General features: G+C 35.2%; 1 protein-coding gene across 2 annotated transcripts in view; it reads left to right on the top strand.

The window, feature by feature from the left end:
- ATAD2 (ATPase family AAA domain containing 2) overlaps positions 1-21,923 on the top strand; it is a 69,771-nt gene extending 47,848 nt beyond the window's left edge. For both annotated transcript variants that reach the window (XM_033419854.2, XM_033419855.2), the window contains 14 exons: positions 512-602; positions 1,657-1,971; positions 2,315-2,447; positions 2,795-2,981; positions 4,053-4,238; positions 10,569-10,704; positions 11,851-12,047; positions 12,586-12,745; positions 14,720-14,842; positions 14,965-15,108; positions 16,287-16,679; positions 18,343-18,476; positions 19,312-19,440; positions 20,218-21,923. In XM_033419854.2, the coding sequence (XP_033275745.1) occupies positions 512-602; positions 1,657-1,971; positions 2,315-2,447; positions 2,795-2,981; positions 4,053-4,238; positions 10,569-10,704; positions 11,851-12,047; positions 12,586-12,745; positions 14,720-14,842; positions 14,965-15,108; positions 16,287-16,679; positions 18,343-18,476; positions 19,312-19,440; positions 20,218-20,262 (2,373 nt within the window). In that variant the 3' untranslated portion in view covers positions 20,263-21,923. The remainder of the gene's footprint in view (positions 1-511; positions 603-1,656; positions 1,972-2,314; positions 2,448-2,794; positions 2,982-4,052; positions 4,239-10,568; positions 10,705-11,850; positions 12,048-12,585; positions 12,746-14,719; positions 14,843-14,964; positions 15,109-16,286; positions 16,680-18,342; positions 18,477-19,311; positions 19,441-20,217) is intronic.
- The last annotated feature ends 224 nt before the right edge of the window (positions 21,924-22,147 follow it).

Below are 22,147 nucleotides of genomic sequence, written 5' to 3'. Positions count from 1 at the left end.
TATAAATTAGTGCCTCCCTAGAAATACTCTTAAAATTCTTTCAATTTGAGCACAACATTTGCATGTTAATACAGCTTTATTTTGATTCAGAACACGTGGCCTAACAGTCAATCCTTAGCCAATTCATTAGCCTTGGCTTTTTTCACAGATACAACCATATAATCCTATGCAGTTATTTTAAAGCTGCCTAATATTTTGAGAACCAAGTAAGAAAATATGGGTAGAGCTGTCAGTACTCTTAAAAACAGTTCTTAATATGTACCAGAATAAACAATAGTCCAGTAGTTTCTTAATATCTCTCATTCACATTTATGATGACTAGAACTTGAGCTATAAATGTAGATCTGTTTAACATAAAATCCTCAAGCTCTTACAAATACATCTTTTTTTTTCATTTTTACTGTTTCATATTTCTGTTTATATTAGGTATTAAAATCTTTAAAATTTTAGATAAATTATTCTAAATTGAAATTAATCTGAATAATAAAAATTTAACTGTTTTTATTTGTAGGCTCGAAAAGAAATTCTAAAGATTCACACAAGGGATTGGAATCCTAAACCACTGGACATATTTCTAGAAGAACTAGCGGAAAACTGTGCTGGTAAACATTGCTTTAAGCATTAAAAGAAATATTACATGCATTTCAAAGATGGAATAAGTTGTAGTTTTGCCAAGGTTATGTTTAAAGAAATGCAAATTATATTTGTTTCTTATTTATAGTTGCTGACATGTTTTCTTTTTTTTTTCTTTTGGCCGCGTTGGGTCTTCATTGCTGTGCGGGGTCTTTCTCTAGCTGCAATGAGCTGGGGCTACTCTTTGTTGCGGTGCACGGACTTCTCGTTGCGGTGGCTTCTCTTGTTGCGGAGCACGGGCTCTAGGCGTGCGGGCTCAATAGTTGCGGCGTGCGAGTGTGCAGGCTTTCAGTAGTTGTGGTGCATGGGCTCAGTAGTTGTGGCTCACAGGCTCTAGAGCGCAGGATCAGTAGTTGTGGCGCACAGGCGTAGTTGCTCCGCGGCATGTGGGATCTTCCTGGACTGGGGCTCGAGCCCGTGTCCCCTGCATTGGCAGGCGGATTCTTAACCACTGCGCCACCAGGGAAGTCCTGTTTTCTTCGTATAAAGTCCTAGATATTATATAGAGGTAATTGATATTTTGACTGTCAGGGAATATCAGAATGAAGTTAGATCTTTTACTAACTGTTCACATTTTTCTAATTATCCTATTAAGCATTCTACATGTATTAATTCAGGTAATTCTTACATCAGTCCTGCGAAGTAGGTAGCTTTATCCCCATTTTACAGATGTAGAAATGGCTGAGAGAGCATAAATGAATAAAGAGAGCATAAATCTCTAAAGATCACACGTCTAGTAAATGACAAACTGGAATTTGAACCTGATTGATTTCAAAAGTCATGCTCTTGACCCTTGTGCTCTACTTCATGCCTGCATATTTCACTCTCAAAAGTTGATTGATTTGTTAAGGGTTATTATCAACCATGTAAGTTCACTGGGGGAATGAGAGACATTTTAGCCTTATTACTCCTAAATATTTTACTACTATATTGCCAGGCTGATTTTTAATTTTCTTTTAACCATGGTCAAGCTAATAGGGCGGTGGTTTACTTAAAAAAATTTTTTTTGGTTGCCTTGGATAGGATACTGTGGTGCAGATATTAAGTCAATATGTTCTGAGGCTGCTCTGTGTGCTCTGCGTCGACGCTACCCACAGATCTATACCACCAGTGAGAAACTACAGTTGGATCTCTCTTCAATTAATATCTCAGCTAAAGACTTCGAAGTAGCTATGCAAAAGATGATACCAGCCTCCCGAAGAGCTGTGACATCACCTGGGCAGGCACTGTCCGCCATTGTGAAACCACTCCTGCAAAGCACAGTTGACAAGATCTTAGAAGCTCTGCAGAGAGTATTTCCACATGTGGAAATCGGAACTAAAAAGGCATTAGACTCAGGTATGAAACTTGATTGACCATTTAGTTTTCATAATCTGTAAAACTAAATGTTTTGTACATCCCTGTACAGTAATGTTTCTTTATAAAAGAGCCTCTTGAAAGGAATTTGGCCATGCTTTGCCTAGATATTTGAAAGAAATTTACTTCACAGATTGCCCTAGACTTAATCTAAGTTTGGAATGCATTATTTTAATTTACTTGTTATTTACATCTACACAAACATTTTTGATTCTTAAAAAAATGTCATTGAAGTTCCTTGGTTTGCTAACTGAGGCATTACATGAAGATTTACTTTGTAATTCAGAAAAGTTACTAATGCACACTTTTTTTGTTTACTTTATAGATATTTCTTGTCCTCTTTTAGAAAGTGACTTGGCATACAGTGATGACGATGTTCCTTCAGTATATGAAAATGGACTTTCTCAAAAATCCTTTAATAAGGGAAAAGAAAATGTTAATTTTCTTCATTTGAATAGGTACACTTCCCTTGAAAATTAATATATTTTTTTCTTGTGTAAATTCCCTAAAACTAAATGAAATGACGTTTGAAAAGATAAAAGATGCCAGCCAATTGACTTTTTTAAAAAGTTAAAATATTAGAAAATTTTTTGTTGTTACAGTTGTCATGATGGTAGAAACTATACTGTATGAAGTATTCCTAAAAATCTGTAGGGGTTGATTCTTTCCAAAAACCATATGAACCATGATGTTATGACTGGCCATATTGTCAAAACTTTTGACTTCTAAAGTTCATAGTTGGTAATTGGGAGGGAAATTTAAACTTCTTTTCCCTAAATCATAGGTTATTACTCATTTCTTTCAGAAATACTTGTTATCAACCTATGTCTTTTCGACCAAGAATATTGATAGTAGGAGAACCAGGATTTGGGCAAGGTTCTCATTTAGCACCAGCTGTCATCCATGCTTTGGAAAAATTTGCAGTGTACACATTAGACATTCCTGTTCTTTTTGGAGTCAGTGCTACATCTCCTGAAGAAACATGTGCCCAGGTAATTCATTGTTGCCCAGACACATAAGTTGTAAGTCAAAGTAGTCTTCCAAAGACAAAATCTAGAATTGCCTCGTTCTTTTTGTACTGTGTTTTATGTCTTTCTGATTTCTAACTTCAGGTTTTCAAAATAGAACTATGCGTAAGTGCTTAGTTATTGAAGAGTGTGAGTTTAAATCCCTTTTCCACCACTTACTTGCTATGTGACTTAGAAAAGTTATTAGATCTCTCTGCCCCATTTTCCCCATTTGCAAAATGGAGATAATAATAGTCCTTACCTTGTATGGCTGTTGTGAGAAATGAGTAAAATACTTAAAACAGTGACGGCTATGCAAAATAAAATTTTAATTTTCTTCATTTGAATAGGTACATTTCCCTTGAAAATTAGTATATATATATTTTTTGTGTGTGTGTAAATTCCCTAAAACTAAATGAAATGATGTTTGAAAAGATAAAAGATGCCAGCTAATTGATTTTTTTTTAAAGTTAAGATATTAGAAAATTTTTTGTTGTTACAGTTGTCATGATGGTAGAAACTATACTGTATGAAGTATTCCTAAAAATCTGTAGGGGTTGATTCTTTCCAAAAACCATATGAACCTTGCTGCTTCTGTTTTTGCTATATTAAAATTTTTTAAATGTAAAAGTGTTTTATATTTGTATTTTTATATTTAACCTTGGTTGCCATAACAGAAAAGTCTTCTAGATTTCTTGAGCTGTTTTCTAATTGCTTGAAGCAATTATGTTTTTCTAAAAAGGAGACTTTTTTTGTGTGTGTGGTACGCGGGCCTCTCACTGTTGTGGCTGGATCTTCCCGGTCCGGGGCACGAACCCGTGTCCCCTGCCTCAGCAGGCAGACTCTCAACCACTGCGCCACCAGGGAAGCCAAGCCCTAAAAATGAGACTTTTATAAAACATTTAAAAACAAGATTGTGGGATTGGGGAAGCATTTTTAAAACTTGAGGGTTTTATATGACAATTCCGGGAAATTAAACATTGTTCCAGATTAATAAAGCATATAACTAATGTGCTGACTCTCTAATTGAATGTAATTTTTTTCTCTCTCTACTAGATGATTCATGAAGCTAAGAAAACAGCACCAAGTATAGTGTATATTCCTCATATTCACTTGTGGTGGGAAATAGTTGGACCAACACTTAAAGCCACATTTACCACATTATTACAGAATATTCCTTCTTTTGCTCCAGTTTTACTACTTGCAACTTCTGACAAACCCCATTCCACTCTACCAGAAGAGGTAATTTGGGAGAAATTATTATATTTTAAAAAGAGATATACTTAAGTAATAAGAATTTATGGAAAAAATTCCAAGTGCTACAGAGGTGAATAAAATTATAAGGAAAAGTTTTCCTATTAAAGATACCATTGTTAGCTATTTGATACATGTGCTTGTTGGGCAGGATGGTATATGTATATGTGTATGTATATTGTAAGACCATATTGTAAATTTTTTTTCTCTAAATGGAATATGATGCATACTATTCTGTAACTTACTTTATATATCTTATGTTTTTTAATACATAAGTCTTATTTCTTTTAAGAGCAGCATAGCTTTTTCTGTTTTCTTGATATACCATAATTTATTTATCCAAATCCTTATTAATAGGATTTTAGTTATTTTCCAGTTTTTTTCCTGTTGAACTGCTACAGTGAGCATTCTTGGGTTTTAAATTACATGAGCATTACCATGTGGATTTTTTTTAACATGTATTCCTAAAAGTGGAATAACTATAGCTTAGCCAAAGAGTATGCACATTTGACATTTTTGATAGTACCAAATTACTGTCCTTCAAATTTGTGCCAATTTAGACAACTACCAGTGACAAAGTTCATTCTGCTTCTGCCTGTAATACTCTTCTCCTAGATACATAGAAAATAAAGGTGTGATCCTTTATTTTTCTCAGATGTCTGCCTAGATATCACCTCAGAGGTCTTCCTGATCAGTTTCTCAATTACAGCAGTACCACCTCTGCCTATCACTGTCTTCTCCCTTTGTTTTTATCACTACTTGACATTAAGTATTAATTTGTTTGACTCTATCTCTACTAGCAGAATGTAAAATACGTGAAATCAGGGACATTTTTCCACCTCTCCGTCCCCAGAATACATAATAAGCATGTTGTAGTCTTGTGTGTGTGTTTTTAGAACATTAGTAGGAAGATAATTCAAATATTTTATTTTAAATATATTTACTGAGCACTTATTCTGTGACAGACATGGTTATAGGCATTGGGAATATAGCATTGAACAATATAGAGAAAAATCTGTATCCTCCTAGGGCTTACATTTTAGTTGAGGGAGAGACAAACAAAAATAAAATATAATACCAAGCTACCAGTATGGAGAAAAATTTAGCTAAGCAATGCCAAAAGAGTGTGGTAGGGCCACAGTGTTAAATCCACTAGGTTAGCCTCACCAAGAAGATGACATTTGAGCAAATACCTGGAGTAGGTAAGGTAGTGACCCATTTGAGTATCTGAGGGACAGAGGTTCCTGGCAGAGGATAAGCAAGTGCGAAAGCGCTGAAGGAAGAGTGTGGTGTGTTGAAAAAATCGCAGAAAGTCTACTGTGGCTAGAACAGAGTGAATAAAGGACGGAGTAGAAGGAAATGATGTCAGGGAGTTATCAAAGGACCAGATTGTGTCCCTGATGGCAGTTTTGTAGTTGTTAATTCTTCAACTAAAACTTAAGTAAACTGGGAAATGAACATTAAGTATATATTAATTACAGATTCTTAGGGTGGGAAGAGTCCTTAAGTTTTCTACTTTAGTCATCTAGTTCTGGACTCTAAGTCTTTCTTTTGTATAGAACACCTTCACAATTCATTTTGTTAGTTCTGACTCCTTAGAAAAATCAACTTATTTTGAGAGGCTTCCATTTCTTAATCTCCATTTGTTTCCCACATAAAATAGAGAGCCCGTCTATTCTGTCTTCATCATGACAAGCTCTTTGTATGTTTGAATATGGTTTTGTGTTCATTTCTATCTCCTTACTCTGACCCAGTCTTCTTCACACTAAAAATTTCTTCTTCTATGATAAGATATATTCCTTAGGACTATTAAATACAATAAAAGTTTATTTCTTGCTCACTTAACAATACCAGGCAGATGAGTAGGTTGGCGGGTCCACCCTCCACCATGTAGTCATACCAGACACTCAGGCTGAGAGAGCTTTGTCATTTTCATCATGTGACTTTCCAGGTTACTTTCATTCCACCCAGCTGAAAGGATTGGCCTTCTTGTGCCTGGTCTGAAAGTGATACATATCATTTCCTTTCACATTCCATTGGCTAAAACTCACATAGCCGTACCTAACTGCAAGGGAAACCAGGAAATATGATATAGCAGTGTGCCCAAAAGGAAGAGAACATGGAGTGTGATAATAGCAGGCTCTGCTACACGTCACACATATTTTTAGTTTCTTCAAAATTCTAGTCACTCTCTTGAATGTCTTTCTCTTTATATTCCTTTTGAAAGGCTGTACTCAGAATGAATTAAGTACTCTAGCAATGTTCTGATTAACAGAGTAAAGAATTGCTATTTAGTAGCCCCATTAACCATTGATTTATTGTACTCACTGTCAATTAAAACTTTGTTAATTATTTCAAAGTTTAAAACAAAGATAAGTTTATACTCTTGGTAATAAGTAAGGCAAACTAGCTGAACTTTATAAAGACATTGGGAGGTTGAAAAGCTGTCATCAGTTTAATCTTGGATAACTTTATCAAGAATGTGGAAATTTTGGGGCTTCCCTGGTGGCACAGTGGTTGAGAGTCCGCCTGCCGATGCAGGGGACACGGGTTCGTGCCCCGGTCCGGGAAGATCCCACATGCCGTGGAGCAGCTGGGCCCGTGAGCCACGGCCGCTGAGCCTGCGTGTCCGGAGCCTGTGCTCCGCAACAGGAGAGACCACAACGGTGAGAGGCCCGCGTACAGCAAAAAAAAAAAAAAAAAAAAAAAAAAAGAATGTGGGAATTTTGTACTTAAAAAAAAATTTTTTAAAGATAGCTTCTTTGTTTTCTTATGGTAATATTTCCTAAGCATATCACTGTAAACTGAGTAAAGTATCCCAGTATCACACTGTACTGTAGGGTAGAATGGGCACTGGACCAGGAATTGCTCATTTTATAAAATGAATAGTCTATGTGGATACAAATAAGCAAGTCCGCTTTGAGCCTTATATAGTCTATGTAGTCCTTAGTGATCCAGTGATATTGTCTATATAGCATTGGACTATAATATGTGAGAAGTACTGTGTATACCATTATTAGCTACATTAAAGTTTGTCCGTCTCAAAACTGCAGTCAGAGTATCTATATGTATGAGTACTAGTGGACCCTAACAACACAGCAGTATGGAAAAATGAGAAAGAAAGTCATCAGTGGATTAGAAACTTTGATGAATCGTGAAAGACAAGCAGTGGGGATTAGATTGATACAGGTAACCACATTTTAAAGCATGTGCATGAAAGGACTGCTTTGAAAGATGGGAGTGGTTTCTAGCTCTGGTTTGGTGCTAGGAGGGAATTGAAAGAGCCTTCGGACAACTTTGGATTTTTTGGCTTTCTTCACTTCTGGCCATTGCCAGACAGCAGTCAGCTGAGTTGTTTGTCCTCAGCTAGAGCAGTGAAGGTGGGCCCAAGGACTAGTGTGGCAGAGCAGTGACTTATGTATAGGTACTGAATGGGAGAAGTAGGGAGACCCTGTGCCCAGAAGACAAATTACAGGCACATTCTGTGTCTAACATAGGCAAGCTTCTTTCATAATCACTGGAAGTAGAAGCTAGAATAAACAGAAAAGGCATCTGTGGACAGTTGAAGATTTCAAAGGCAAAGATAAATTTATAAGTAAGCTTTTGAGGAAGGACAGCTCCATGGAAAATCATATCCATGCATCAGCAACAGATTGTTGTGGAAAATAACCACTGAAGACATTATACATGAAATAACTCCCCCCAAATAAAAAACCCCACAGGGCTAAAAAGAAGCAAACACAGATGAGAGTGAATTAGCAAGATGGAAGATCATGAGATCAGAAATTCTTATAGTAAATAATAAAAACAAGACAAAGATTTGAAAAGTGAGGAAGAAGTTAAAGGAAACAGAGGACATAGATTCAGGTCTAACATCTGTTTAATGGGATTTATGGGAGGAGAAAAATGTACAAGAGAAAAATAGTCACATAATAGAACATTTCATGGAATTAAAGAATACCATAATGTTCAGATTTAAAAGGTCCCCTGTTCTAACTGATGGGTATAAAAAGGCCCACATCTAGATAAAATTTCAGAACTCCAAAAGTATAGAGAAAAATCTAAAAATCTTCCAAGAGAATAAAACATTACTAGAAAGGACTGAAAATCAAATTGCTTCTACATTCTCACTGGTATAATACCAGCTACTAAGGAGGCAACTGAGCAATATTTTCAAAGTTAGAAGGAAAATAATTTTGCACCTGTAATTTTCTTCCCAGCAAAGTTAGCATTTGAGTGAAAGAACAAAATAAAGATATTTTTGAACATGCAGTGCCTAAGAAACTATTACCCATAAACCCATGACTGAAATAATTATTAAGGGATTATTTCTCCTCTTGGATTTTTTTTATTTTGCAGAAGTTGCATATAAGAAGCAATGAGCAAAGAAAACAGTAAAACTCATCACAAAACTGTGCTAGTAACATTTTTTTAAGGACTGTAAATCTAAGTTGATCTTGGTTCTGAACTCAAAACGGCAGGAAGGACATAGTGAAAGAGAATGAGGAAGTAAAAGCACATTCAGATTTGTATCTGATATGTAGATATTATTAACTTCACAGTTTGGTAGGAAAAGAAGCTTAGAGATATGTCTGTTAAAACTTGTAACAATAAAAGAATAGAAATACAACATACAACTTCCAGGCCACCAGAAAGGGGGAAAAGGTACAAACTGCAATAGAAATATCAAAAAAATAGATTCTAAAATTTAATGTAGAAGAAGAAACTGCTTGAGGGACTTCGCTGCTGGTCCAGTGGTTAAGACTCCATGCTTCTACTGTACAGGGCACAGGTTCAATCCCTGGTTGGGGAACTAAGATCCTGCATGCCACGTGGCATGGCTAAAAGAAAGTTCTCGAATTTCCAAGAAAATTTTGAAAAAGCCCTCCAAATATGGTAAAGCATACCACAATGTTAGTGATTAAAACTGTGCATTTGGGCCAGAAATGACAAATTAATGTAATACAGTTCATTAGTAGACTCTTGTATACATAGTAGTTTAGTAAATGGATTAGCAAAAGGAGAGACTTATTTCATAAATGATGTTGTGTATGTAGTCTTCATAAGTTTGGAGCATGGAAGAACCTACAAAGCAGAAAATGCAAAAGCTGTGAATGTAAATTTCTCTGTATCAGAGGTAGGCTGAACAAAGTACACAAACATCATACAAGGAATAAACATTATCATCCTCTAATAATTCTTGGAAAGATCTAGAGGTTTGTTTAGAAACATCCTTTTGAGACCTGTTTTGCCTTTATTCTTTTTTTGGTGGTAAAATATACCTAATTTACCATTTTAACCATTTTTAAGTGTACAGTTCAGTGACATCAAGTACATTGCTTTAAGTTCATTCATGATGTTGTGCAGCCATCACCACTATCCATTTCCAGAACTTTTTCATCATCTCAAACAGAAACTCTGTATCCATTAAACAATTATTCCCCATTCCTTCCTCTCCCAGCCCTTGGACACCTCTCGTAACTTCCGGTCTCTTTGAATTTACCTATTCTAGGTATCCTCATATAAGTGGAACATAAAGTATCTGTCCTTTTGTGACTGGCTTATTTCACTTAGCATAATGTTTTCATTGTTCATCCATGTTGTAGCAGGTGTTCAAATTTCATTCCTTTTTAGGCTGAATAATATTCCATTGTAAGTACATACCACATTTTCTTTATCTCTTCATCTGGTGATGAACATTTGGATTGTCTCTACCTCCTGCCTACTGTAAATAATTCTGCTATGATTATTGGTATACAAGTATCTGTTGAGTCTTTTATTTTTTTTTCTTGCAGTTTTTTTGCATATACTGGGTTACATGATAATTTTGGGTTTAACTTTTTGAGGAACCATCATACTGTTTTCTACAGTGGCTGCACCCTTTTACATTCCTACCAGCACAAGGGGTCTAACTTCTCCACATCCTTACCAATACTTATTATTTTCCAGCCTTTATTCTTACTGAAGAACCACTCATTCTCATATCTCACTTTGGGTTGTGAAGGTGAATTACTTGATCTCAACAAAACCCATTAAGTAAAATATCACCATATCAGTTATTGTATGAATTATAGTTTGGAGCCTTGAGTTCTAAAGAAGATCCCATGTTTTTAGTTCCTTATCTATTGCATACATGGTTTATATAATACATAAGTTCAATATAAGTAAAAGATTTAAGAAATTATTTCTTTATTACACAATTTAGATTGTCATTAAAAACGTGTACAGTAACCTACTGTGGCATTGAATGATTGATACATAGTAATGTGTGTGTATACATACATATGTATATAAAATGCATCTGTTTTCTTTTTTAAGGTACAAGAATTATTTGTCCATGATTATGGAGAAATTTTTAATGTCCAGTTGCCTAATAAAGAAGAACGGACACAATTTTTTGAAGATTTAATTCTAAAGCAAGCTGCTAAGCCTCCTATATCAAAAAAGAAAGCAGGTTAGTTCTTGTATCGAAGTTAATATGTAATAATTTTGAGAAAGTGGAAATGAAATGCCATCAGTTAATGGCATTGCCATCTTCTAATATCAGAAGCTCAAAACCTCAGTTGAGGTTGATACCTCTTACTTACCTCTTAAAATCCCTATGTTTCCCATTAAAATAGACTAAAGTTCTTATTTATTTATTTGTTTGTTTGTTTATTTAGGCTACGTCGGGTCTTAGTTGAAGCATGCAGACTCTTAGTTGCTGTATGCATGCGGGATCTAGTTCCCAGAGATTGAACCCCAGCCCCCTGCATTGGGAGCTCAGAGTCTTACCCAGTGGGCCACCAGGGAAGTCCCTAGACTCAAGTTCTTGAAGCATACGAGGCCTTTCATAGTGTAGCCCTAATCCATGTGGAATTGGGGCTAGAATTCATAGCATAGCCCCAATCTGTCTTTCCAAGCGCACCTTTGGCACTTTTCTCTCCCCCACCTTTTTCCTTCCAAAGCACTCTATCTTTAAACCATATACAGCATATTGTGTCTTTTCATAATTTCATTCATACTTCTTTCCAGTATAACTTATTATTTCTTCCCTAACATCTAGACAAAATTAATTTATTACCTTTATGATGCACTGTACTTTTTTCATACTACTACTATGATATTACAGTGATGTTATAATTATGTCTCTTACTCCCTTAATTGATTGCCAACTTATTGGGGCAGCACTCTCATATTCCCTTTTTTATCCTTATTACTTATTAGTGCATATCTGTTTAAACAAAATTAAATTTTTGTTATATTTGAAACGTACCACAATTTTTTGTTAGTTTAAAAGTTAACTAGTAAAAATGACTTTTTAAAAAATTAGAATATTCTTGTCTTGGAAATATGCATTTTCAAAATTTTAATAGCCTCTTAAATGATCTTAAAATGGTAATGATTTAGGAATTAGCACTGCAAATTACAAGTTAGCGATTATTGCCGGGGGTGTTGTAGAGGTCGAGATTATGGTAGCTGTTTAGTATTCCAAATCCTCTGATTCCTGGCAAATACAAGGAGGATAATCCCTGAGAGCTTGTCTACTTTGTGTACTGAATTGTTTATTACCCTTGATACGGTGGGAGAGTGGTAACTAAAATCTTCCATTCATGTAAAGTTTTGCAGGCCTTGGAGGTACTCCCTGTAGCACCACCACCTGAACCAAGACCATTGACAGCAGAAGAAGTGAAACGACTAGAAGAACAAGAAGAAGATACATTTAGAGAACTAAGGATTTTTTTAAGAAATGTTACACATAGGCTTGCTATTGACAAGCGATTCAGAATATTTACTAAACCTGTTGACCCTGATGAGGTATTAATTTAATCTTTGGATCAAAATGCTTCAGAATTAGAGACTATTTGACTAGTTTATGTGGTTCCCTCTGTATACTGTGATCTTGTTTTCTGTATTTGGAAACATACCAAGTAGTATCCTAAGCACACAGAGGCTTCAAGAGCTATGTAAAGCATTTTCCTTTCCTGCAGAGCATAGACAATTAACTTTGCCCAACCCAAATGTTGTAGAAGTAATTTGAGAATGTCTTAACACTACATGATATTACTGTGACCTACACAGTTAAGAATGAGGTCCTAAGTTGACATTGAAGGGTGGGTGGCATTTGGATGAGGAAAGAGGTTTAGAATGTTACTGGAGATATTGGTGACCAAGAATAAGAATGAATACAAAACAAAACTCGCCTTAAATAGAGTCACAGTTTTGTATTAATATATTTTCATTATATCTTATGTATTTATTCTCTCTCCTTTATTTTGCCTGGTAGAAAAACTTGACTCAAATTTTTTACTGTTCAGAGTTAATTTAGTGATTTGGTCATTTGCTTGAATTTTAGGTTCCTGATTATGTCACTGTAATAAAGCAACCAATGGACCTTTCATCTGTAATCAGTAAAATTGATCTCCACAAGTATCTGACTGTGAAAGACTATTTGAGTGATATCGATCTAATCTGTAGTAATGCTTTAGAATACAATCCAGATAGAGATCCTGGAGGTGAGCATTACTGGTTTTGTTTTTCTTCCTCAGAGGGTGGAATGGGGGCTGCTAATGCTTAGTGGTGGGTGATTTCATACTAGGTGCTATATTATAAACATTTCGTATTCACAGTGCCATTCAGTCCTCAACAACGATATCCTCATTTTACAGATGAGAAAAATGGAAGTTTAGAGAGGTTAAAAAACTTACTCAAGGTCATACTATCAGGAAGTGGCAGAGGCAGAATTCAAATGCAGGTTTCTTTCACTCCAAAACAATTATATGATATAGCCTCTAATGAAACACAAAATTGCATAACAACTTAGCTTGTTTCCTTTGTTTATCAATGTTCTTTCTCAAGGTAGAAAAATTAAAGCTCTCTGTAATAAAATAAGTTTGAAAGGATTTTCTTAGTTAAGACCATTATAAATTTTATTACAAAAGTAATACAGCGTAATTCTTGCTAACAGTAATACTTAAAAAACTAAGTCACCCATTTCCTTTCTCCGAGGGTGGACACTGTTAAGTTTGGGGATATCTTTCCAGATCTTTTCTATGCGTAGAATGCATTCACGTTCTACCTCACATACCCAGTCCGTTAAATAAAATGTATAAAGTAAGGGATTTTTAAGTGATATATTTGTTCATATTTATAATGATATATTCAAATATCTATATGTTTGTTATAAACGTGTTCATTTCCAAAAAATATTTTCTCAGGTGCTTTTTCCTAGCTTCCTATTCTTGCTTTATGGATGCTGTGCCCTTAACTGTCTTAGTGGATAATTTTTTTTAATAGTTCTATTTCCTGCATTGGCTCTCTCCTCCAGTACATTGGCATTCTGTTTTTAAATTTGTAGTCCTTATGAATTAGATTGATTTCCACCACTAAGCGTTTCCTCAACAATTTAAAAGCTCACTGTTCTTCCCTTGCCAGTCTTCTGCCCACACCTTCCCTAGACTTTATCCTGTAGTTCAGAGTTCTGGAGGTAAGCAATGGGAAACAGCCTACCATGTTGGGAATACCCCTTAACTGTAGAAAGAAGGAAGCATTTATCCTGGAGGAAGAGGGCTTTTTCTGTTTCATTGCAGTCATACTGCCGCTGCTTCCCTTTTCGTCCACTGTGACAACCTAAAATTACTTTAGAGCAGTGGTGTTCACACTTTAGCTACCATCAGCATCTCCTACAGGACATGTTAAGATGCAGCTTGCTGGGCCTCACCTCCACAATTTCTGATTCTGTAGATGCAGGGCCTGAGAGTGATGTGCATTCTGACAGATTCCAAGGTTTTGCCGATGCTGCCACACTCCAGGAACCAATGAGCGTCGCCTGGCCTTTCTTCAGGCCACATTAAAAGCCCCCAGCAACATCCCTTCTGTTATTATAGCTGTTCCTGTCACCTATAAACTGAATATTGTGTGAATTTTGCAGCCTACTGCCCTGTGAGGGGGACTGATCCAGCAGTTCAAGCAAATTTACATTCACTTATTATCTGCGTGTTGCCTCAAGGCATTTTCCAGTTAACAGTGCTTAGGCTCAGTTTTGGATTTTTTTCTAGTGTTTCCTATGTAGGGTTGCTGTTTCATTGTCTTTGTTTAGTTTCTCTGTCAATGTAATAACATCCTCTATATCTCTTCCAAAATTGTTTTACATCCCTGGTTCACTCATGACACTGATAGCCTTCCTTGCTGTTTTTGTGTCATTATGTTGTTTAGTTTTGCTACTGATTCTTATAATTTCTCTGGTATTTCAAAGGGATCTGGATAGGACAGGGCCATGAAATTAGGTTGAGTCTGCCATGTTGAATCAGATGTCCAGAACATTAGATTAACATCAAAAACAGAAATAACACAATTCCAGTAACTTTTACTATTCATGGTAGAAGTAAAAAAGGAATTGTAACAGCTATAATCTTAGCCCAATATATGGTGTTAATTTTTGTTACATTAGCAAAAGGAAAACATTTTAAAATTCTTTATTCATTCCATAGATCGTCTTATTAGACATAGAGCCTGTGCTTTAAGAGATACTGCCTATGCAATAATTAAAGAAGAACTTGATGAAGACTTTGAGCGGCTTTGTGAAGAAATTCAGGAATCTAGGAAGAAGAGAGGTAGGAAAATGATTGGATATCAGAAAAAGATGCTTTAGATGTATTGAGTCCTTTTAATTAATTGTTCATGTAATTTTCAAATCTGGAAATTTGATTTGATATTCCACATGTCTGTTTATAAGGTTGTAGCTCTTCCAAATATGCTCCATCTTACTACCATGTAATGCCAAAGCAAAATTCCACTCCTGCTGGTGAAAGAAGACCAGATCCAGAGAAAAATGAAAAGCTGAAGACCCCCAGTACTCCTGTGGCTTGCAGCACTCCTGGTAAGTGCACTTACGTAATTTTTACTTACGAAACTATAGCCTTTATTCTCCTCTAATGCTGTTTACTTCTTCCATCAGTTTCCTTTGTCTATATTGATGCAGCGAATTATGTTGATTTCATTAACAGTAAGACAACTTTTCATTCTTGAAATAAATCCAGGCTTGCAATAAAGTACCACTTGCAATCCCAGTTTACCTGTCACCTCTCAGGTCACAATCTCATTGTGGTATGACTTGATTTGAAACTGACTTTTATTTCCTATAAATCCTAGTCTGTTTCCTGTTCCTCTTTATTCTTAGAGTATAATTCCATGGAGTACCAACCCAAATCCTGTGGGGTTCCTGAGGCCTCTCTTCTTTGGCAAGCTCTTAATTCCAGTTTTTGCCCTTTAGGCTCCATGAATTTCAGACTGTCCTCAGCTTCTTAGCCTCTCAGCTATTCATTTGTTTTCCCAGATTTTGGTGCCATAATTCCTCAATGCTTTTAAACAGAATGTTCATAGAGGCAGTATTCAATGGGAGCAACCCAATGCAGATCAACAGCAGAATATGGAAAAATACAGATTATTGTACAAAAGTGAAAATTATTAAACTTCAAGTACATACAACAGTATGGATGAGTCTCCCAAACATAAGGTTGCAGTGTGGTTACACTACATCTAGTCTAGGCAGAATGTTGAATCTCTGTAGACTGTAGTTTCTTCATCTGTAAAATGATGTCGATAATGGTAGCAAACCTGATCAGGTTAAAGTGGAATGTCAGTGAGTTAGTACATATAAAGGCCTTAGAAGAGTTCCTACTATACGGTAAGCACTCAGGAAGTGTAAGCTATTTTTAGTCTCACCCTTCCTTCAGTTCATTCCTTATACTACTGCCAAAGCGACCTTTGTAAAATATGCATCAGACAATTCATGTCATTGCCCTCCTCAAAGTTATTTGATTTTTTAAAAAATTATTCAAGATAAAATCCAAATTCCTTAGAATGACAGGTCATTGACCACTTTCTACCTTCTCACAGAAGTCTCTACTTTTGTTTGTGTATTCCAACCATACAATACTATGGTGATATCTCAGATTCTCCCCTTAATATCGCAGGAGGTATTTTTTTCTCCCACTTACTTAGACTTTAAAAAATTGTTGAATGTTCTCTTACCCTTTTTCTTTAAATTATTTGAAGCTCCGTTGAAGAGAAAAATCCGCAGAAAGTCGAAGTGGTACTTAGGCACCATAACAAAACGAAGGAGGATTTCACGGGCAAAAGATGATGGCCAAAATGTCGTAGATGACAAAATTGAGAATGATACAGAGGAAAATCAAGACACAAGCGTAGACCACAATGCGGCTGGAGACATAGGGGAGTCTTCAATAGAGGAAAACAAAAAGCAGCAAAATGCCTCTGAAAGCAAAATGGAATTGGGAAATAATTATTCAAGTACTTGTTTTGAAAATCAAGTTGAAGAATCTGGAAAGACTATAGCATGTACAGAATTGAGGAAAGATAAGATCACTTGCAATGGAGATGCTTCTGGCTCTGAGATAGCAGATACTTCTGATGAAAATGAAGCAAAAGGTAAGTCTCAGTCAAGCAACTTACTAAGTTTAAAAGATGTTTCATTCAAAGTTCTTAAATAGTTAATTACCATCTCAGTTTACTCCTTTTTCCTTATCTTTCAGAGTACAGGAGTTAATTAGGGAAAATAGCATTATCTTTAATAACTATTGAGCTAGTAAATCACTGTTGTTAAAAGCACACTACAGCATCAAACAGTAGTTTACTGCTTAGTAGCTTGTGACCTCGGTCAAGATTCTTGACCCATCAGCGTCAGTTTTCTCATTTGCAAAATTGGGGTAGATAGTTGCTGGGTAATAAGATATTCTGAGGATTGAATAAAGTAATTCATCTAAAGCATGTAGCAAAGTGCTTGGCTATACAATTTTTAAAAGCTGGCAGGATACCCTCTCATTTTTAAGCAAGATAAGCAGTTTCTTATCCTGCGATTTCTTGCTGAGTGATGTAGAACAACTGTTACCCACCCCCATCATTCCTCTATTCCTACTGTAGGTTTAGCCCAAGGTTATTTATATTTATTCTAATGATCCTGCTCCCAAAGTCTTTCATGTAGAATTGTTTCCTGTCTGCACCTTTTTGGACCTTTGGCATTAGATTTGTTTGGTTTTTGGAAAAGCCAAACATTATTTAGTCTTACAAAGCAAAAAAAGGGTAACAGGGTCAAAAATTTATTTTGGTCAAAAACAAGTATTGACTAAGTTAATGAGACTGGTTTTCTTCAGTGGCTTATATGCTGTAGATAAATCTTTTCCAAGGACTCCCTTAAAATGAGTTCTCGTGTGTTTGAGTAATCTCAGAATGGTCTATTTTAAATGTTAATCCTCTGGCTGTATAATTTAGTATGTTTTGTTTAGGTTCGAAGTTTATTTTTTCTTTTATCATTATCTTTTTTAAAAGGACACTATTTAGTGAGAGAAGTACCTGTTTCCATGTCAGGAGATTTGGGTTCTTGTCCTGGCTCTTAGAACAGTTAGGTATGTTGACCATAGAAAAGTCTTCACCTTTCTTTGGCCTCATTTTTCTCATCTCTCAGTGAATAGATTGTTCTAGATCAGGGATAGGCAAACTTTATCTGTAAAGGACCAGATAGTCACAACTATTCAACCCTGCTAGAAAAGCCACATTGACACACATATGTAAAATGGGCATGGTTGTGTTCTAAGAAGACTTTAATTATGGATTAATTAAATCCATATTTAGCCTATGCATAGTAGTTTGCAACTCCTATTCGAGATTACTGAAGCCCCTTCCAGCTCTTAAATTCTGAGTTTTATGCCTAAGTAGGAGACAGTCTAATCTGTTAAGGATCCCTTGAAATACTCTTATTTGAGAAAATATTTCTGAAATGGCCTTAATTTTTTTTTTTTTTTTTTTGGCCGCGCTGTGCGGCATGCAGGTTCTTAGTTCCCCGACCAGGGATTGAACCTGTGCCCCCTGCAGTGGAAGCTCAGACTCCTAACCACTTGGACCACCAGGGAATTCCCTGTCCTTAATTTCTGAGTGTGTAAATGGCAGCATCTTAATCTTACAGCAGAGTCAATAAACCAGAACAGGGGTTTGTGTCTAAGTAAATATGTCCTGCTATTTAATCTGCCTAATATTTATTTTAGGTATTATAAAATGTCTATGAAACAAATAATAGTTATTTATTTTTTCATTCTAGAAATGTGTGTTCTGCGAATGACTCGAGCTAGACGTTCCCAAGTAGAGCAACAGCAGCTCATCAGTGTTGAAAAGGCTTTGGCAATTCTTTCTCAGCCTACACCCTCACTTGTTGTGGACCATAAGCAATTAAAAGTATGTAAATTGAAATCATAATGCTTTCATTGTGCAGGTTAGAAACATAACCCACCAAAAGAGGGGTTGTAATAGTACATTGCATAAATTTGGCATATAATAAATAATGATCTTATGAAAGGATAAACTTGGTATAGAATAACTTTCATAAAGGCAGTGGTTGGAGATGGCTAGTATGTTGATATTATTGTTTTTAACATACTTATCTATGTCACTGATCCCATACATTGTTTTTATGACCATTACATATGGCCATTTTAGTTGGTTTTTACTTAACAAAAACATGCAACCGTGGTTAACTATGAGGTAATGGAATATCAAGGTAAGACCAGACTTGAAGAATCACAGAAATTTATCAATAGTAAGTCCATTTCAGTCATGACAAAAAAACACTGAGTGGATGGAAATTCCTTTTTGTAAGAAAAGAACCCTGACGTGGTGAGGTCATTTATGTACTGTCTCTTTTTATTTCACATAACAGAATTGATTATAATGTACTCATAGTGCCATAAAATATTCTGCAAAAATGTTGCCTTTTTTCCTGTTAGTCTAATTTGAGATTATTTTTAAATTTGTCTCTAGTGATGTATGGCTAGAATTGAAATTGGCAACCTCCTCAGCTGTAGTTTTTAGGATGAGAGGCCAGAGTCATAGAATGTTGATAACATTAACTTACAGCTGAATGTCAGAGTCATTATCAGAGGCTGCAGTGTCTCATTAGATGACTTGGCCTGCCTTCTCTCTGGCTTATATTCTAAAAATGCCCCCACATCTTCAAAATTAAAATATCTCAGGGAATTTCTCTCACATATGTAACACTTACGTTTTCTTTTAGAATCTTTTGAAGACTGTTGTTAGAAAAAGTCAAGAATACAATATTTCTCAGTTGGAAAATTTGTATGCTGTAATCAGCCAGTGTATTTATCAGCATCGCAGGGATTATGACAAAACAACACTTATTCAGGTAAACTAATATATATAAGTTAACACATTATAAAAATTTTTAAATACCATTTTTTAATGTGTGGATTATGGATTATTTCTAGGTATAACTGTGTTCTGTGCTTTTTTAAATCTAGCCCTTAAATTAGTTTGTGTTTCTTTAATAAGCAATGGAACACTGTAGTATCTGTAAACTATGAAAAATCTATTTTGTGTGTATATTGATGAAGATATATAGTTCCTTTTTAAGACAGACTTAACATAGACCTATTTGTCTTTACTTAATCCTGCTTTACAGTGGGCATTCAAGTACTAATGTTTAAAAATAGAGTTTGGCTGATACCTATATAGTATTTTATATATATATATATATAAAACTGGTATCTACTATATACCTATTAGCATGTAATATATATAGTATTTATTATATCTAATAAAGTATACTATGGTACCTACACAGAATAATATATATGTAACAGTAGTACCTACAAAATATAAAGTATTAATATCTATATGTACACCAGTGCCTTGATTAATAACTGTATGAATTTAATGTAAGATGAAAGCATCTCAAACTTACTTCAAAGAGGTTTAAATAATGAAGTCCCATCAGTGATACCAGTCTATGTGATAGTCATAAACACTGGACAAAGTTTCTGTTTCACTATCAGATATATACATGGATAATAATATCCTTAAGGTTGTTTACTGCAAAAAAAAAACCTCAGCAATGGAGTCATGTTTCTTTGATTTTTTCCATATTGAAACTTACTATTTTTCCTTCCTACCCTTTATCTAGAAAATGGAGCAAGAAATAGAAAACTACAGTTGTTCCAGATCATGAGGTTATGGTACCAAATATTCTTTATATTCCGTTCCTATTTAATTCACCTTTGTCATGCTGACATAACTGATGCAAGATGAAATCCTGTATCTTTAAGGAAAAGATTAAAATAGTAAATAAAAATATTTAAACTTTTCTGGTATTTATGTACATGTGTAAGATAAATTACAGAGATAACTGATAAATATTGGAATTTTCATTGAGTCACTGTAGTATAGTATTCCTGTGCTTATCAGTAGTTAAAGTGTGGCCAACTCTTAATAAAGTTATTTTGATAACTAATGTTTATGGCACTTAAGAGTAATTAGTGGGCTTCCCTGGTGGCGCAGTGGTTGAGAATCTGCCTGCCAATGCAGGGGACACGGGTTCGAGCCCTGGTCTGGGAAGATCCCACATGCCGCGGAGCAAATGGGCCCATGAGCCACAATTACTGAGCCTGTGTGTCTGGAGCCTGTGCTCCGCAATAAGAGAGGCGGTGATAGTGAGAGGCCCACGCACCGTGATGAAGAGTGGCCCCCGTTTGCCACAACTAGAGAAAGCCCTCACACAGAAACGAAGACCCAACACAGCCATAAATAAATAAATAAAGCAAACTGTCAACAAGTAAAAATAAATAAACACTATTATATTTAAGGGCAGTCTGTTCCTTTAAAAAAAAAAAGAGTAATTAGTGACATTGACATTCTTTTGTTTTAAGCACTTTTAATTTTATCCTTCCTAAAAATAGTTTATTGTGTCAGACTAGAAACTTATTTAACCATTGTCTCTTTGCCATCCTTTGTCATCTTTGTGTTCTTCAATGCCCATCTCCCATCTGCCTTTAGCATCCTCCCCTGTTCACTTAAAAGCTAGTGTTTGAGTAGTGATTTGCAGGAGGGCCCTTGAACAACTTCTAGCTGCACCACAATTCTGTACTTGAAGGTCAAAATTAATGCTTTTTAGATAAACATTTTTTATAATTCTCATTTGGATTAATAAAAATTTAAAATATTTTTCAGTTTACTTTTATGATATATACAACAAATGTATTAATGACTACTTTGTTAAACATCTTTTTAATAGCACGAAATTTTTATATTTGAAAACTATTTATATCCTTCTAAATGTGTTTAGGTTGTATTCTATAGATACCTTTTATATACAATTATGTAAATATTATAAATTTTGTATTAATGATACCAAAAATACATTTCTTTCTTAAAGAAATAAAAACATTCACTGCCATGCATATTCACTCCCTTCCCCCCCTGCCCGTGTTTTTCCTTTTTAGGAGACATTCTACTATTAGTTTGTGAAATAGCTTCTGTTAGAAACTTCTTTTGAGGGGAATAGGGGATAATGATCTCATATGAGAGATTCTGGATTCTAATACAGTTTCTGAGTTAAACTGCCTTTTGTTGTCATTTTATCTGGATATTGTATTTAAAGCCTTCTAAAATTCAACTCAGATACCTTAATTAGTAGATACTGTCTTATGTAATGCGTGATGCAATGCAAGTCACTGAAAACGTTTAAGTACCTGTATATTCCTGGATTCGCATACACACACACGTACTCGTTTTTAGTGAAGTTTATTATAACTTATTCTAGATGCATTTTTTATAACTAGGATTTTATTTTATATTTATAGCTTCTGTAATAAATTTTAAAGGTGAAAATTGCTTCTCAATGTTGTTTCTGTTTCTTAATTATTTTAAAATAATTCAGTGCAAAACAGTTGCAAAAATCTGTTTTATTACTGTGCATAATTTAAAATGCTGTTGACACTGAAATGTGTATATTCTTTAGCTACAAAGACTAATCTGCTTCCTGTCCTTTTCATGACATACTGTCTGCAGACGTGGGAAGTAATATATCTACATTCCTATGTAGACTTTTCAAAACC

The sequence above is a fragment of the Orcinus orca genome, chromosome 17 (genome assembly GCF_937001465.1).
Source record: "Orcinus orca chromosome 17, mOrcOrc1.1, whole genome shotgun sequence".
NCBI classification, from domain to species: domain Eukaryota; kingdom Metazoa; phylum Chordata; class Mammalia; order Artiodactyla; family Delphinidae; genus Orcinus; species Orcinus orca.
The sequence above is the reverse complement of the archived record's forward strand: the minus strand, read 5'-3'. Positions and strand labels throughout refer to the sequence as shown.